Genomic DNA, 17,230 nt, shown 5'->3' with positions numbered 1-17,230 from the left:
ATATATGTGTGTGTGTGTGTGTGTGTTTATGTGTGTGTACGTGTGCACTTGCTTTGCTTTGTGTTTCAGTTATTTCAGTTCAGTGTAAACTGATTCCGTTATTCTAAAATAGTCGGGTTCTCGCTTCATAGCATTTTGGTTTTCAGGTCTTTGTTGCTGTAGTGTCTGCATTGCTAACACTGGTGCTGGGAAGCTAAAGTGTTTGCAGTGGAAGTCTGTGCATATTTGTGGAAATACTTGTGTTATTTTGTTAAAGCCTCCTTTTAGCAGAAGCTAAAAGGCTACTATTTATTTGCTTTTTCCCACCCTTTCATGAACACAGAAATGCCATAACCCTTTAAATACCCTCCTCCTTAAGAATCCTTTCCTCAGTCTTTCCCACTTCCAGCTGCAGTAAGTCTCCTGATTTTCCCAGAGAGTGAGATGCATTTTTGCTTCCCTTGGAAATGCATAAATGAGCTCTCTATGTACAAATCACAGCTGAGTTCCCCACAGCTAGTGCTTTACAGAAGGACCTTATCTTGCAATCTACATTTCCCGCTGTAACAAAGCGTGACCTTGTTTTCATTACATAAAAAAAATGTTTTTCATATAATTGCTGTGACTTGTTCTCTTGCATGAATCTCAGCTCATGTTAATAATCGCTGCTTCAATTTTCAGATAACTATTTTTTTGTGAGCTGGTGGAAGAACACCAACAGAGTGCTCTTTAGGAGGGTTGCTGCATATAAGTAATGCTGCTGAGGGCATAACAAGGGTTCTGTTGTGCTCTTCCATTGCAGAGCCAAGAAAACCTAGTGTGGCATTTTTAGATATTGAATTTAAAAGAACTTAGTAACGTCTGGATGTATCTTTGTTGACATTTAGGTGGGGATTATTTATTTTAAATACTTCTCTTTATTGTGTTGGTTTCCAAGGGACGCGAGGCACCAGTAAGTTTCCAGAAAGTAACTTCATAAGAAATTTTTTCTAACGTAATCTACATCTAACCTGGAAGAACATTTTACCACAATTATATGCCGTTTGAAAACAAGTTGTTCATTTTTCTACCTCAGTTGAGTATCAAGTGAGTTGAGTTTTTTAAGAGTTTCCTAATTGTTAAAACTTTGGCCATCCTGTTCAGTCTGGAGTCAAGAGCTCACACCATCTGCTTCTGTGTCCTGTATCCTAAAGTAGCATTCGTGTTTGTCATTCATGTCCCTACTCACATGATAAAGTTTTATAATCTTCTAAGACGCAGTTTGGCCTGTGGCCTTACAACATCAGGAAAACTGACTGATGTTTATAAAGCTCAAGATTTTCACAGTTGTTCTTTTTCCCAAAAAGAAATACAGGTGAGGAGCTTGCTGAGGCTTGTAAGTTGCAGTTACAAAAATAAATTATTTTTTCTAAGAGCCTAGGGAGATTAGCTACCTGGACCCAATTTAAATCCCATTTTTTTAAGGTGTGAGGACCAGCTCCTGTGCTTGCCAATCTCTGCATATTTTGCTCATGCTTGGTCTCTTGTGCTTGCAGAGGCCATCACTTAGTTATCTGAGGCTAGTCCCCCAGTACATTCTGAATATCAAAAGAGAGGTGTTATTCAGGTTGTTCAGTGGAGGAAGGTTGTGTATTTATTTATTTATTTTTACTTGTCACCATTGTCACTTGCTCTGCTTGCTTCTCCCAGTCAAGTCCCTCCCGAGAGGGAACACTTTGTAGTAAGTAGATCACGAAAGCATTGCTGGCTCAAAGACTGCTGGCTCTGCAGCTGACTTGCTGTGTAACCTCGTGTGAGTCATTTCCTCTCTCTGTTCACAAGTAGAAACTGGAGGAATATTTATTCCAGAAGGATGCTACGATTTTTCATGTTTTGTGAAATGGCTTGAGGCTGCTGGCTAAAAGGTGTTAGGGATGTTGGATGTAGCGTGGTGGCTGTAATATTGTTTGACTTGAAGCAATGCTGATAGCTGAAGGGAGAGGGAAGGCATTAGGCTAGAGGCTGCATGGCGGTTTGTAAGCGCGTTGGGATGGGAGCCATCTTCCTGTTCTGTTGGGATGATGCCTGGCACCGTGGGGTTCTGGCCCGCAACGGAGCCTCCTGTATGTGTCGGCGATGCGAGATGGCAACTTTCCCTGCGAACTTGTGGTTTGCGAGAGGGAAAAAGACAAAGAGAATCCTGTGCTAAATATAGTCTGTGTCATTTGTTTTCTCTGTTGTGGCATCTATGTAAATCGCCTCTTTTGTACTGTCTTCCTTTTGACAATAAAGCAAAATCTCAGTGGTTCATTGTTTTTATTTCAGAGGTGGTGCAGAACTCTTGTTCGATGGTGTCAAAAAGCATCAGGTGACTTTGCCCTGTCAACCAGAGCCTTGTGAGTATCAGAACCTGTTGGATAACTTGAAAGAAAGACAACAAATGAAACGAAGCTGGTTTGCACAGCAGTTTCATTAGTTGACAACAAGAATAAATGTATTTTAAAAGTACTTTCAGGCATGCCGTGGATCAGATAGCTGGTCAGATGATGGTTAGTCCTCATAGTAAATACCAAGGAGAAATAGCCTGAGCATCTTTCCTGTCCTCTAAGCACTTGTGAATCAAGTACTTCCTTAAGACTTGCCTCCTTCCTCCTGGATAGACAACAGCCTCTGAATGTTTCCATCAAGTCTACATTTGTCTTGCTTGATACTTGAAACCACCAATAACTTCTTCTCTCCTTTGTTTTTTCTTGCCTGTTCTGAGGTTTCCAAGAGGCACATATATATGTGTGCATATGTATGTAGCGTATGGATATGTGGATGTGTGTATAGCAATGTAACATAAATGTATTTTATCTACTCATTTGACTTTCAAGTATATGTAATTATTTTATATTAACCATGCAGCTGAAAGTGGCAAAGCTAATGCTCGAATGTGGTGCTGGACATCCTGCCAATAGCCTTCCCTACAATAAAAAATAGGATGCTGCTAAGCTAAAGACTTGAGTGTCCCAGTGATAAACAGCCATAACCTCTGGTTTGTGATTTGGAATATCAATATTGAGAAGTGCTCTACTAACTCTTGTTTGTCCTTATGTGTGTGCATACTTCAGTTGCAACTTAATTTTGCCACAGGTATGTTTTGAATTCTTCCAGCTAGATAGTAACTCTTTATGCTGTTTGAACGTGGGATTATCAACTGAAATAATACATCAGGGAATGTTAACAGCTAATATCTCATGAATGGCTAATACCATAATCTATGTGCTGTGAACGTTCAGGCCTGAAATCTTCTTGCCATGCCTGGAAGTAATTAGAGATTGGTAGAAGCGCTTTTGATGCTTGGACATAAGTATGTGTAATTCAAATACAATAGGAGCACTGGAATAATGTGTTATCTTGTGGTTAAGGACAGGGACTAGGGATCCAGAAGCATGACCTGATGCTGATTTGTTTTGTGAGTTTAGTCGTGTTGCTTAACTTTCCCCCGTTGCTAGTGAAGTAGTAGTGATACTTTCATGTATCGCAAGGGAGTTCAGCATTAAATTCCAGCACTGTTAAAGCACTTAAGGTCCTTGAAGACAGTAAAGAAATGCCAAAACACTCATTTAGTTGGTTTATAAACTTGGGGGCTAGAGTATCATTTTCTTCAGTGTTCTGTAAATTTAAAATACCCACTGCTATCCACCACATTCGTGGTGTTCAAACCATGATCAGATGCTCAAGAAGGGGTTATTACATGAGATGTTTAATTTCTACCAGGGGAAGGGGGGGATATCAAATATAAAAGAATGATTCTTCTAGCCTGATGGTTGTCAGTGGTGCGGTTGTATGTGGCCTAATCCATTCCCACTTGAAGCTGCTGGGAAGACTTCTGCAGGCTTCATGAGGAGCTGGATTTATCTGAAAGGATAAATCTTTCCCTGAAGATCTGGGGTTCAAACTCATGATCTGCAGAGATTCATTCCAGATTTCATCTGACACATTATTGCTCCCAGCTTTTCACGCTGCCTTGTTTTTCAGATGCTGCTATCCCTGTAACAAGAGTGGCAGAATGGACAGTGTGCCCACTTGCCAGCTCCCCTGGTTTGCAGCCTGCTGTTTTCATGTACATTGAGTGACAGGGAGGTTGCAGTTTTGGGGCAGGTTGTGGATAGCAGCAGCTGAAGAGCAGACACTGAATTGTGAGGTTTCTGCTATAGTGACATTTACACCCAGCACAGGGATGGGGTAGGCAGACTTGTGATTAATGTCTGACAGTAAGGGATCACTGGAGACATCCCTTGTAATATTTCTGGATTAGGATTATGTTGTAGAAGTGAGGAATCAGCAGAAATGGATCAGAAACGTGTGAATAAGAACTTTGGTAAATTCTTGTGATTTTATATTATTCCTAATGCCTTGTATTTTCCTCATTGACATTAAGAAAGTTTAATTCACCTATCTCTGGGTAAATAAAGATTTATGTAGTATGTTCCCTGCTGCCCTTGTGGAGCCAGAATTACAATGATTAGGGAAATAAACCAGTTTAGTTCTACTTGGTGCATACTGTTGCTTACCTTACCCCGTATGTCCATCACCTAATACTCTGCAGAGAGATCTGTAGTAGGAACGCTGCTTGAAGACCTGCACTCCTAACCCCATTTTAAGTGATTTCATTAGCCATCAAGCTTATTTTTGGCCATTTTGGCCTCTCTTACCCACTCTTCCTTTCTTTCTAGGTTATTTTTATCTTTGTCCTCCTTTTTGCAGAGCAGCAGCTTCTCTCTGGGACATTGGACCCAGCTATATTTTAATTGTTTAGGCATTTTTATATATATCCTAGAGGTGTAGGGGAGTGGAAAATTATATGGAGAAATACCTACAAATACTTACGTGAATGAAACAAGCTGTGCTCCATAGTTGATAAGGGCAGTGTTCTGAATTATAATAATGTTATGAACATTATTGAATTATTATGTGAACAATTATTATGTGGTCATTTCCTTTTTCCTGGTAACGGGCAGTAGGTAGAAAATAGGTGGGTTCCAGATCCAGTTAACTTTTTCAAGAAGATTTCATTCTCTGTCCTTTTCTGATACCTGGAGATGGGCTCCTGGAGGGATTAGGAAAGGCAGGAGGAAGGAAACTGCAAATGGGCCAAGAGCATGCCACGAGGGGTACAGCCATGTGGCAGGACCTATTTTTATTATCCAAGGGACTTTTTGTAGCCTAACGTCAGTAAAACAGCAGTTCTTTATTTCCAAAGTGGAGCTGTCTTAGCCTCCACGTTGAAGTTGCTGCCAAGTAGGAACTTAAAAAGGTGTGATATATCTGTACAGACAGACGAATTTACATAAGCCACACTTCGTGCAGGGCTGTGTAATCTTTTAGCGCTGTTGCGGAAAGAAGACCTCAAGTTAAACAAGAATCTTGTCCCAAACTGCTGGCTATTTTGGTGATCCCACTGATAATGCTGTTAGAGGATCTAAAGGCATTAATGCCCTGTTGGCTTATTCTGCATAAAAACAGTGCGTGTGGGAGAAAGCAGCTGGGGGAATAACGATATTTGTCACATGGAGAGAGGATTAAATTGGCAGGGAAATCAACTTTATTTTCAAGCATCTAAGAGGCTATTAGAGACAATGGAGCATAAAAGAGAGAAACCCTAAATTAAAAACTGAAAATCTATTTGGCAGCCTCCTCCTGAAACAAGCCACAGTAATTTAACGAAGTGCTTCAGTAATCAAATAGATCATTGTATGACTGCTCTGCAAGTGATGCTGGAGCTCCTTCCTCCATCTCGCTGGGACTCACAGTGGTGGATTTGTCTGTGGCCATGCGAATTGCATGGATGCTGTTGGAGGGGTGGGAAGTCACTGGCATTGTTTAACCCTTGTAGGCATTTCAGGTTTAGCTCAGCAGCATCATGCTGATGAAGAGTGTTTACAAAACCTTTCTGCTGTGCTCTCTACTGGATGTTGTGTCCGGAGGTTGGGGCTGTCTGTAAAGTCTCTGGCAGTTGTGCTGCAGGCTACTCAGCTGCGGGTCCAGGCCTTCGAATTCCAGCTTCTCCTGTGGTTTCAGTGATGGGACTTGTGTTTTTGGAGCAGCAGTGACCAGTGTCAGCAGTGATTGCTTGCACCTTCTGGGGTAATCAAGAACTCACTGTGTGTTTTGGCACTTACAAATCTGGAAGGATAAATTTTTAATCAGTGTGTTTTGGTAATTGTTTGTGGTTTCCCTTTACCAAAACCCCAGGGAAAAAGCCTGTTGCTAATCAGATTTCTTTTAGAGGGAAAATTAAAATAATATGCCAAGTGCTGCGTATGTTAAATCCCCATAAGGGAGAGCATGGTCTGCTCCTCGAGATCTTAGCTTTCCAGGGGCCTTGTTCTGCACAGCGTGGAGGACTGCTGGGGACTTGGGAGTATTCATCTCCTCAGAAAAGAGCCTGGGGATCTCAAGAGATCAGACCTGTGTTACAGGCAGAGCGGCTTAAAAAATACAGCATGGCCTGTGTTCAGAGTTGACTGGGATGCTATGCCAGAGCAACGTGTAAAATCAAGAGTGGCAGTTGGCATCGCTTGTCTGTAAATGCCCCGTGATATTGCTAGGTAGTATGTCAAAGTGAAGTTATTAATATTCTGGAATGCTTTTAGTGCTATGTTTATTATTCCTAACATTTTAAAACTTTCTCCAAAGAAAGAATAAAAATATATTTGGTAATGCAAAGACTTATTAGAAGAATGATAAAAAACCTCCATGGAATTCCATGCAGTGAAATCTTTTTAACCACAGTGTGTGCTACTCGCAGGTCTCAAAGGACTTTGGGGTTATTCCCCTACTTGTGCATCTCTCCTAGGCAGGTAATTATATATTTGCTGGCAAGGAAAGGGGACTCAGTGGGTTACACAGAGTGGGACCTCAGGCTGGACTAGCTCAGTGCTGGATCCTGGCTGCTTTTTCCAGCAATTGGTGTGAGCAGCTGCATTTGCAGCGCCGGGAGCCCGGCATGATGCCGCGGGGCTGCTGCCGCCACCATCAGTCCCTGCTGCGTTTGCAGCCCTGGCTGCAGGACTCGGCGCAGCGGCTGCTGCACAGCTCCGGGTCACCGTCCCAGAGAGGCCATGCGTCGCTTCTGCGCAAGGAACGAGTCCTTCGGAGGGAACGGAGGAACAAATGTGTGCCCTTGCAGGAGCAGTCCCAGCGCTCTCCGGGGAGGCGATGGAGCTGCATTACCGGATCAGCTCATCCCAACTCATTGTGGAAGGAGCTTCCCAGGCACCAAGAAACCAGCTCTTGTGTGTGACCAAATCCCTGGGATAACAAAGCCTGGCTGTTCCACCCTCCTTCCCAGCCGCTGTATTGCAGTGCGGACACCTAGCAGGATAACCTTTCTGTGCCAGGCCCCCGCCACTCTCCCTTTTCTCTTGGTGGGATTTGCTGTGCTGACAGCACCGTTCGGGGGGTGGCAGCGGAGCAGGGCTGGGGAGGAGGATCCGGGCCCTTTAAACCGCTTAGCATGCCGTTCACACGGCTCCGGGCCAGCTGTTCCTTTCTCCTCCTGCCCTCACTCGCAGGAGTTGTTTGCTGAGCTCAGAGCTCCTGTGCAAAATTGCTTTTCAAAAGAGCCACTTTCTGCTTAATTAAACAATGAGCCGCCGTCCCTCTGCACATCTGTAAAGCTCCCTCTGCAGCCCCTTTATCCCACAAACTGCTCCATTCTTACCTCCATTCACTTGTAAATCTTAACCCCCCTCTCCTCCACCCTGATCATCTCACTGGCCCTTTCTTTTTCCCCTTTCAAGTAAGACTGAGGGCCTTGGAGTATCTGTGGGGGTGGCTGGGTTGGGTGGACAGGAATCGGTTTAATGGTGCTTGCTGTATGTGAAAGTCTAATAATAGCAAAGCAGATCTGAGCCCGAAAGTGAGAGGTGAGGACTAGACTCTGCACAATTTCTGTATTTAGAGGAGTAAAATCATTTTTACTTATCTGGACATCCAGAGCCGAGCTGAGACACTGACTCATCCAGCAGCCAGAGGGGACAACCAGCCACCAGCCAGGCTGGGAGAGGGGCAAGGACTTTACTCCAAGGCACTTTCTGATCCAGCTGGCAGTGCCAGGGAGAGCCCAGCCCAGGGGATTCCCTCGGCCAGGCTGGCTGCATGCAGGGCAGTGCCAGGCTGCTGGGGAATCCCTCTGTTTGCTGGCAGGAACGGCCACCTTCCTCTGTGGTCTGGGGTCTCACATCAGCTCATATCAGTCTCTTGTAATAGTGATAAGGTTTTCCTTTTTAACCCTCGGTATGTGTGCACACAAAACACAGAAGCCGGGAAAATAGGAGAGGGGAGATTTCAGTTTGATGGGTTTTGGCTAAGCTTTATGCCCGCACTTAGTAATGCATTCTCTGAATCGTCTTCCTGAGCAGCTTAAAAAAAATTAACCAGCAACATTCAAGGTTAAGCAGGATAAATGAATGGAAAAGTGATGAGGTGGGATATCTCCTTTATCACTGGGAAGGACAGATTATAGCCAGGGTGACGCAATATCATCTAGCATAGATTGATTGGGAGGGATGAAGAAACGGGAGTTTGGTGCATTAGCAGAAGATTTCTGACTGCAGAAACTGTTAGACCATGGCACAGTCTCCTTGGGGTTTGGTAGCAGGTCTACATTGCTCAAGCATCTTAAAATCAGAGTGGGCAAGGCTTGGAGTGGTCTTTTGTTGACAATAATTCTGCACTGGCAGAGGTATAAAAATCACAGGGCCTGTTAATGAGATGTTATTTTTAATGTCTGCGATTCCCTATCTGGCACTTCGCTGCCGGTGCGATAGTCTTTGAGGCGCTCCCAGTTCCTTCCTTTGAGCAGTTTTGAACAAGAGGCAGGACCCTGGGCCAGCACTAGTGATCTGTGATCCTAATTAAAAGAGACAGTTTGGTGCGCTGGCATTTATTTGAGAGCCTGAAGTGACAATAGCGTTGGGTGTTACGGGATTAGATGCTCTGACTTTGGAAATGAGTAGGGATTAGGGTTACGCTGAGGATCAGATCGGAGCTGCATTTTTTGTCACAGGAGCTGATGGATCTGGAAGCTTGCTGCTGGCTAGCGAGTGGGATTGGAGATCCCTTGAACTTGTGTTCTCCTGCCAGGGAGTGGAACATCCCAAGCAGCTCCTCTCCAGTTCATGAGAGCTGTGATTAAAATCTCAGGGCTGAGAGTTGTTGGGTGATGGCTGTGATCCGAGTCTTTGCTGCTAACAGGAGGGCTATGAAAGACCCCTGTGATCCTTTCCCCTTGTGTGGGGACACAAGGAAATGGAGAGGAGCATTGCTCTTCTAGCTGAGAAGTGAGAAAAAGATGTCGTAACACAATTAAAAATTCCAGGAGCCAAGACCTTGACGTTTGTTTGTAGCAGACAAGAACAGATGAGAGCAACAATTGGGATTCTTTTGTGTCTGGCTGTAGTTACCCCCTAATTTTTTCCCTAGTACTTAAATCACTGCCCACTCCAGTGCGTGGCAGGATTGGCTTGTGCGCTTGTCAGAGAAAATGGATTTTGCTCTTGCTGCAAAATTTTGCCTTGCTGCTCACTCTGCGTAGTACCAAACCCATTTGCCTGTGACTCCATTTATATCAGCTATTCCAGGTCTTCTTCTGCACATTATGGCACACCATCGTCTGCTTCAGTGAATGATTTGCATATCACATGGGAGACAAGAGGAGTCTGAAGGATCCCTTAGGTCGGGTTTTGTATCAAGCTCTTTTAGAGAGCAGATTCCTGGAGGGCCATCAGATTCAAAAGCAGAGAGAAGGCATACACCTGGAGGGGCGGCAGCTATTGGGAGCTGGTTCATCTATTTTAAAAACAAGCTGCTTAAGCAGGGAAAGGGGGATACAGATTGCCTTTCCATACATTTCCATGCAGGCAGGGGGAATAATGGCAGAGGAGCGGCAGGGAAGGGACTTTGTCATGGTTACAGGCCGGTGGCTGAGAATGTGGGTGGAGCGCGCTCGTCCAGAGTTAGTGACCTCAGCAAATTGGAGCTCAGCCATGGTCAGTATGATAAATGATCTTATTCTGGGTCAAAGAAATGGTACCCCACAGGGAGGTATCCGCAAGGCGGCCCGGGAAAGCGCTGTGCTCTTGCAGCACTGACCCCTTAGTGACCAGTGCTGCATATATCTTATTTATTATGGACCAGAAGGGAATTTTCCATGGTTTGGCCTTTCTAGGGTTCCCCTATTTCCCCAAAATAAGCTCCCGGTTCCACAGCCAAGGCAATATGGGTGTAATTACACCCTCTGGGTGCCCTTCGAGGCACTGTCTGCTTTGTACGGGTTTGTATGCAGATTTTAAGGCAGGGGACGCAGAGGTGTCTGGTCATTGCATGTGTGTGTGAATGTGCCAGCGACCTGTGCAGCTCCTTGGGAGCCGAGAGCTGAGTGTCTGTGTCAACTGGTATTACGGTTGCGCAAAATCTTTTGGCGTTTCTGCGCATTTATCAGTTCAGTGTGAGATCCTTCTAGTGCAACACCCAGCTTGGTGTTTCTCATTCGAGGCACCTGTTTTCCCTCTGAACACAGCAAGTGCCCTCTTTGCTGAGTTACGACTGATGAATCTGTCAGGCCCAGGATGTTGTACTGAACTGGGAAGGATCTATGGATTCCAGCCCTGATTTTGAGGGTGCAAATTAACCCAGGCTCTTGTTCCAGGCAGTGCTAAAATGGAGTCTTAGATGCATTTCCCTTGCAGAGGAAGCTCAGCAGATTCTTCATTAAGGAACAGTTGGGGTAATGCAGAAGATCAGGCCTTGGAGGATATGCAAGAGGACCGAGCAGACTGTGCAGTTCTGTCTGCCACAACCAGAAGTGTTTATGATGCAGCTGGGCTGAAAATGAGCCGACGCTGTTGGGTTTTTGTGTGCACGCTCGCTGCAGTTTTTGCATCCTGTCCGCTTGCGTGACAAGCCAATGACTTTGTGTCACTGCAAGCACACACTTCGTTTTCCTGAGCTGTGTGTTTCGCTGGGTGATTTGTTTTATGCATGTATTGTGGATTTGAGCTCCCATCTGTGCACTTGAACTAAGCAGTTTTCTCAAACGTTTGTCGGTTTTTCTTTTTTTAATTAACTTTAGATTATTTTTCCTGAGAATTTGGAGAGGTTTGATGTACTGTTAGCACAGGCAACAAAAGCTGTCTCTGTATACAAATGAGACAGGGATTTCCTACCATGTGCTTCTAGTCCCTCCTTTGCAGTTTGAGAATATTTCAGCTTCCTTGGCCCATTCGCTCTGGCTTCTCTGCTGATCCTGCCAATGGCGAGGACAGTTAACAATAATTAGAGTGCATTTTTTGGTGTGGATACTTGTTTGCTGTGAATGAAATGGAGTAGGCTACCAAACAGATTTTATTGAGACTATGCAGTAATGATAAAAATGTATCATGACTGGGGTGAGCTGGGCTTGAGTTGGTGATGCAGGAGTGAAATGCTGTATCGTCTCAGCTCTCACCTGAACCTCACTCTTGGGCCAAAAAGCATGGTTGCTTTTGCAGCCAAATGGCAGCACGTGTAGCACAACTGTGCTCCTGCAAATAGCAAATGCCTCTGTTCTGTGAGGGGAGGCCAGCTTGAGAACCAACACGAGTGCAAAATTGCTGTGCCGTAGTGATGGTTTAACTTGTCAACGGATGTGGTGCCTGACCAGGTTGAGATTTTTTTCCCTCCTTATATGTCATTTGTAGAGGACCTGCTGTTTGCATAGCAAATCCTCAGCCCAGGGAGCTGGAAACCTGTTAGACCGTAGCATAGTATCAGAAAGAAAATGTCTTCAGAACGCTATATATGTCAAGTGTAAGAGATAAGCAGTTGTGCTATAATTTACCTCTTATTATTTCCATCATGATAACATGCAGAGTCCTGAGTTGTTGATCAAGACTGCTGTTTGAGGCACTGAGCTGCAAGATGGCTTCTCCCCAGACCACTTGCAATGGAAGTAATCTTGTTGCTTTTCAATATCTTGTTTGTGGGTGATGGTTTTGGTGTGGCTCTGGTCATTTTTCATCCTATGTAATTGATTTGTTCTAGTAATACTGGTATACAGAATGTAGAGACATGAAGGTGGAGGAAAAAATTCAGTGCTGAGAAAGCAGACGAAAGTATTATGTTTTAAGGTTGGCTGCAGAGAAGGGGTCTTAATTTTCATTGCCATTTGGGGTAGGGAAGTTCCAGGCATGCACAGGGGTATCAGGTTTTTTCCCCACTGTCTAAATTCTTCAGTACGTGTGTACGTGACTTCGGGGAAGGAGTAAATGAATGTAGGCTCAGGTGGGGCTGAAAATAACATTTATTATGGAAGGAGTAGGGGTGAGGGAGTCTTTCAGCTCAGCCTTGAATAAATCAGTTCTCTCGCCCCTTCGTCCAGGCTGCTTCTAGGTGTCTGTCTTTTATCCAGCTGGTGCAGCGTGTTTCTGTTTAAATGATCTCTCCTGAAAGGTCCCAGAGGAAAGGGCTGCTTATTCCACACAAGGAGAATGGTATATGGCACAGCTCATTGTTGTGTGCCCTGCCGCCAGTGCATAAATATGAAACAGCTCGCGAGCGTTGCTGCGGTGGGGCTGGTGTCCCCTTTGCGCACCCCCCTCCTTCTCCTGAAGGCTCCTCTCCATCTTTCTTCCTCTCCGGCGCTCATTTCTTGGTGATGGAGAGCAGGAGCCGTTTGGGTGTGAGATCCTGAGGGCTTCACGTTGCAGCAGCATTTTTCAGGGGAAGGCGAATATAGTTAACTCTTCTTCCAGCAGCTGACCGACCAGCGTGGTGTATATATACACCTTCTGAGCAGTGCTCACCATCCCTGGTGCACATTGCTAGAAAAGCAGCAGAAAATGGTCTATTTTGTGCTCTTAACTATGTATTATTACAAGGGAGTCGTGGATCGGCCTCAGGCGGGTGATCCAGCTCACCGGGCAGTTTTAAGGCACAAAGCAGCTCTTTCTGCCCTGATCAGAGCAATCCAGTGCTCAGAGGCAGCAGTACCTGTCATGCGCCGGGCAGCCCCGTGGTGGGACCAGTGTGCTGGGGGGCAGGCTGCCATCCGGAGGCACCGATGCCCTGGGAGACGGGGAGGGGAACAGAGGGAATCTCAGAGCATCCCCCTCCCCCTTTCCCTGGGAAGAGAAGACCCCATCTGCTGCGGACGGACATGTCCCCATTGCCTAGTTGATGTGCACCTGCCTATGCCAGGACTGTTCATCCTCGGTGTGACAGAAGTGATGGGAGTAATGTTATTTGGAAGAACCCCAGCTTTGCTCTGGGTAGCATCCATGATCCCATAAAATCCTGGGGTAAAGCAGGGACTGAGTCGAGCTGCTACAAGCACATTTATTTTTGCCAGTCATGAAGTAAACACACGGAGAATCGTATGCAGAGTTTGATTTTAGCTCAGAGAGGCGCCTGCAGAAAGGTTCCCCATGACTTCAGCGCGGTTACCACATGTGAGGGAGACGTGGAAACCCATCCCACCATCCCCGCTTGTCCTGCCAGTGGGACTCCAGCCCTCACTGGTAAATTTGTGCCTTCAAAAAGCTTCCTCATGCCTCAAAACCAAACAAAACTCTTTCGGGGCTTTCAAAGGGCTGTTTAAAGGAGCCCCGGGAGAATAACTGATTGTGGATTCAGAATGATGAAGTGGTTTGTGGAACGGTGAAATATAGAGGCAAATGCAGGAGAACTTCACATTGCAATTTGTCAGCTTCTCTAAACCCTGTAACGGATTATTCCCCCCCTCTGTCGCTTCTCACCTCTCCAATAGGAAATTAACTGATGCTATCACTAAAGAAATTGTTTTTGCCTCACAAAGTAAAATTGATACTATAAAAACCCGCCAGCAGTGTCTCCTCCTCCTTTTACATGAAGACAAATCCTTCCTGTCACCTACTGAAATGGAAAGATAAAGGCTGAGCTTTAATAAAGAAGCCATAAGCACAAGGTGTGGAGGGAGGGAGAAGGCACGGCATGGGGGACATGCCACGGCAGCAGGTGTGATGCCGAGGGATATTGCAAGCATCCAGAATACAACTGCTGTGGCCAGTGGCCTGCATGCGTGTTTAATGCATGGTTATGTACACGTTTGTGCCCCAGAACTCGTGTCCCCAAGAGTTTGTGCTGGTTTTGGTACCAATGGTGTCTGCCTTTTGTCCTTTCAGGTACTTAGGCTTGCTTGTTTGGACTTTTTGAATCTAATTAAATACACACAGAGTTAAACATCAATTTGTTAGGTCATAACAGAATGCACAGAATATGGGCTTTGTTAAAGAAATCTTAACATCGGCAGACTCCTGCAGGATTGATGCTTCAGCATGGACTGCATTCATTCTTTGTGGGGTGCGTTTTCTGTGGGAAACCCCTTCTGTCAAATTGTGGGGTTTGGGGCAGAGCCCTGAGCTCCCCTGAGGCAGGGCTGCCTGTTAGATGCTGGTCAGGGACAGTCCTGTTGGGTGGTTTCTTTGACTGGAGGTTTGCAGCTATCCCCATCCATCCTGCATGTTCCTCAACTACTCTTTTGTGGATAAACAGTCACTTTGTTCTGGCATCAGCTAGGAGCCGTCAGCTAGTTTGTAAACTGCTGTTCTTTCTCCTTTCAGGGGATATCAGAAACCTGCTAAAGTGGATCAAACAGAATCTGTTGAAAGAACGACCAGAATTATTTATGCAGGGGGAATCTGTGTAAGTACAGCTGTTGTGAATCCTCCTTGGGTTTCTCTGTTGATCCCCACACTTTGGGATACGTTTTTCCTGTTGGTTGCAAGAAGCAAGTTAATGACCATGAAAGTACGGGATTTGCTAGAGTGATAATGGGAGGTGTCCCCACACTACACCTCACGCTGTTCCGTGAACAGTGTCTCCTGCAGCCCTTACCCCAAATCTTTAAACCTTAAATGTGAAGCAGGGCCACATATACTTTCTCTCCGTTGTCACCTGGAGCAGCGTAGTGCATGTATCCTCAATTCCAGGAGTTTTAGCAGGTCTGTCCATTCCCTGCTGACATCACTGGGACTGAAGCAGTCACTCGGAGAAATGCCAACAAATATTTCTTCTGGGAAATGTATTTTTATTGTCAAAATGGGGCCAACCTTGGGGCGGGGAGGGGGGAGCCAAGAGAAATGGAGCAGAGTAAGCTGTGCAAGCCATCCCTGACTGCGGGGTGGCGCTGGGGGTGTTTAACATTCGTCACGGATCTTTGTGAGCTGAAGCGTGTGCCAGGTCCCCTGGTAACAGGAGACACAATTGCAGGACACTGAAGATCAAAGAGGGGGAATCCCTTTGCCTGTAATCAGGGGCTCGGAGTGGATCCCGGGGGGTCAGTGCCGTTGGTCGGGGTTTTTTTCCTACCTTCACATCAAGCTCTCTGCACTTGACTGTAGTGCGTGGGTTTTAATTACCGGCTTTTCTACATCGTAGGTAAATGTAGTCATCTCGGAGCATCCTCAGGAATGGTGCATTTTGATTCAAATGAGCTTTGGGATTGCTCCTGCCTCCCCTTTATTTGATCTAGGAAGGGCACACAGATTGTACCTGTTTCCACCTCCACGCTAGGATTCCTTTTTCTCTTTGGCTTTATAGGCAGTCAGCTTGTGACCTGTGCTGTAACATCCCCTGTTCTTAACTATTTGTGAAGCTTTTTAGCAGCCCTGTATCCTAATTATTTCTCTCTGTTCTGCAGGAGGCCAGGAATTTTGGTGCTGATCAACGACGCAGACTGGGAACTAATGGTCTGTACTCCTTCAGCTGGACTTTCTTTGTTGATAATATTGCTCTGTCTGTTCTGTGGTTCCTCTCAGAGAAGCTATTCCTGATTCTTGCCCCAAGCAAAGCATCTCGTATTTGAGGGGGAAGGGGCAGGCTGGGATCTCTCTCCCTGTATTGCACCGTGGCTGTTCAGAAGCCTGGAGCCTTTCTCTAACCTGCTGAGTCTCAGCAGCCAGACAGTCTAAAGAGAGAGCACCCATATTCCCTGGCCTCCAGCAATGGGCTTCGCACCTCTGACTGCTAGCAGGTCTCCCCTGTGCGCGGGGTGACAACTTAGTGGGTACCAGGCAGCTCCCCACCCCCAGCAGACCCCGTTTGCTCGAGTAGCGGGTGAGGGCGGCCCTGGCGAGGTTTCTACCCAAAGAGGAAACCAGTAAATATCTTCCCTTTTCGGCCCGCTGTTGTGCGCAGGCAACAAACAGCCCCAAACTATTTTCCTGCCTCAGGCAACCACCTGTTTTGTCAAAACCCTGGTCCAGAAACCGGTGCAGGATAATGAACGTCAGCTCCTTGTCTGAGCTCTCACCTTTGCTTCCGTTAGGATGAAAACATCAGTCTGTCCCCTTCTGCTCACCCTAACATGCACCATCATCTTATGAGCTGTTTTCTCTTTGCAGATAGTATTTGGAAGTGACATTTAAACCATTTTTCATTTTTGTTCTTGGCCTGCAGGGTGAGCTGGATTATAAACTCCAGGACCAGGATAATGTCCTTTTCATCTCGACGTTGCACGGCGGGTGAACTCCTGGAAAAAAAAAAAAAGAGGATGTAAATCCAAATCCCTGGGCAAAAAGCCTAAAAAAAACCTAAACCCACCCAAACCTCTCTTGAACTGCTTGTGCCCAGTCTGTGCGTCTTCCCACCGCGTTCACTTGTTACTAGACATCCAAATAAAGTCCTGCCAGCACGCGGCCTGCTGTCCACCACAACAGCATCCATCTTATGGTCCTCATTTCACCTCTCCTGACTGCACTTCCAGGTACCCTGACAAGCAGAGAGCACCTGCAGCGTGTGTGACACTGTTTTTCAATGATGGGAGGAGGAGGGGTGCTGAACCTCGAGCAGGATGCTGTGTCTTTGCAGGCAATGAGGCGTTCTGGGGGAGTTGTGCCTGCTTTGGGGCAAGGCTGGGGTGCCACGGGAAGGGTGAGACATGAAGTGCAAGGAAAGAAAGGGTGACTTGACTAGTTTTCCTCTGAGCTGGCAGACATTACTGCTTCAGAGCCCTCTCTAGTGGCTTTCCACTTGTGATATTTATTTGTGGAAAGTAGGAGAGAAACAGGCTTTTTTGGTTTTGTTTTTCTGATGCCTTATGCCTCTCTCATATCTGAGCAGCATGAAGTACTAGCCCACAAACTATGTCAATTTATAACCATTTGGTTGGAGGGGAAACAAACCCGTGCCTGGCCTGAGACAGCATGGAGTGATAAGGGCAGCAAATTATCCTTCTGTCACCATGATGGGCAGGATTGATCAGCCT

At 45.9% G+C, this 17,230-nt stretch overlaps 1 protein-coding gene across 1 annotated transcript; it reads left to right on the top strand.

The window, feature by feature from the left end:
* Positions 1-1,015: 1,015 nt before the first annotated feature.
* URM1 (ubiquitin related modifier 1) lies at positions 1,016-16,679 on the top strand. The gene is made up of 5 exons (XM_010286041.1): positions 1,016-1,065; positions 2,284-2,354; positions 14,586-14,667; positions 15,665-15,713; positions 16,423-16,679. The coding sequence occupies exons 1-5, from the start codon at positions 1,016-1,018 to the stop codon at positions 16,489-16,491; spliced, it is 321 nt and encodes a 106-aa protein (XP_010284343.1). The 3' UTR covers positions 16,492-16,679.
* The last annotated feature ends 551 nt before the right edge of the window (positions 16,680-17,230 follow it).

This window comes from Phaethon lepturus, unplaced genomic scaffold (genome assembly GCF_000687285.1).
Source record: "Phaethon lepturus isolate BGI_N335 unplaced genomic scaffold, ASM68728v1 scaffold29404, whole genome shotgun sequence".
NCBI lineage: Eukaryota > Metazoa > Chordata > Aves > Phaethontiformes > Phaethontidae > Phaethon > Phaethon lepturus.
Note: the sequence above shows the minus strand (reverse complement) of the source record. Positions and strands in the feature narration are given on the sequence as shown.

Coding starts and splice junctions, on each gene's coding strand:
- URM1 (XM_010286041.1), top strand. CDS start 1,016: ATGCCGTTTGAAAACAAGTTGTTCATTTTTCTACCTCAGTTGAGTATC. Junction 14,668..15,664: donor TTTATGCAGGGGGAATCTGT/GTAAGTACAGCT, acceptor TCTGTTCTGCAG/GAGGCCAGGAATTTTGGTGC. Junction 15,714..16,422: donor ACGCAGACTGGGAACTAATG/GTCTGTACTCCT, acceptor CTTGGCCTGCAG/GGTGAGCTGGATTATAAACT.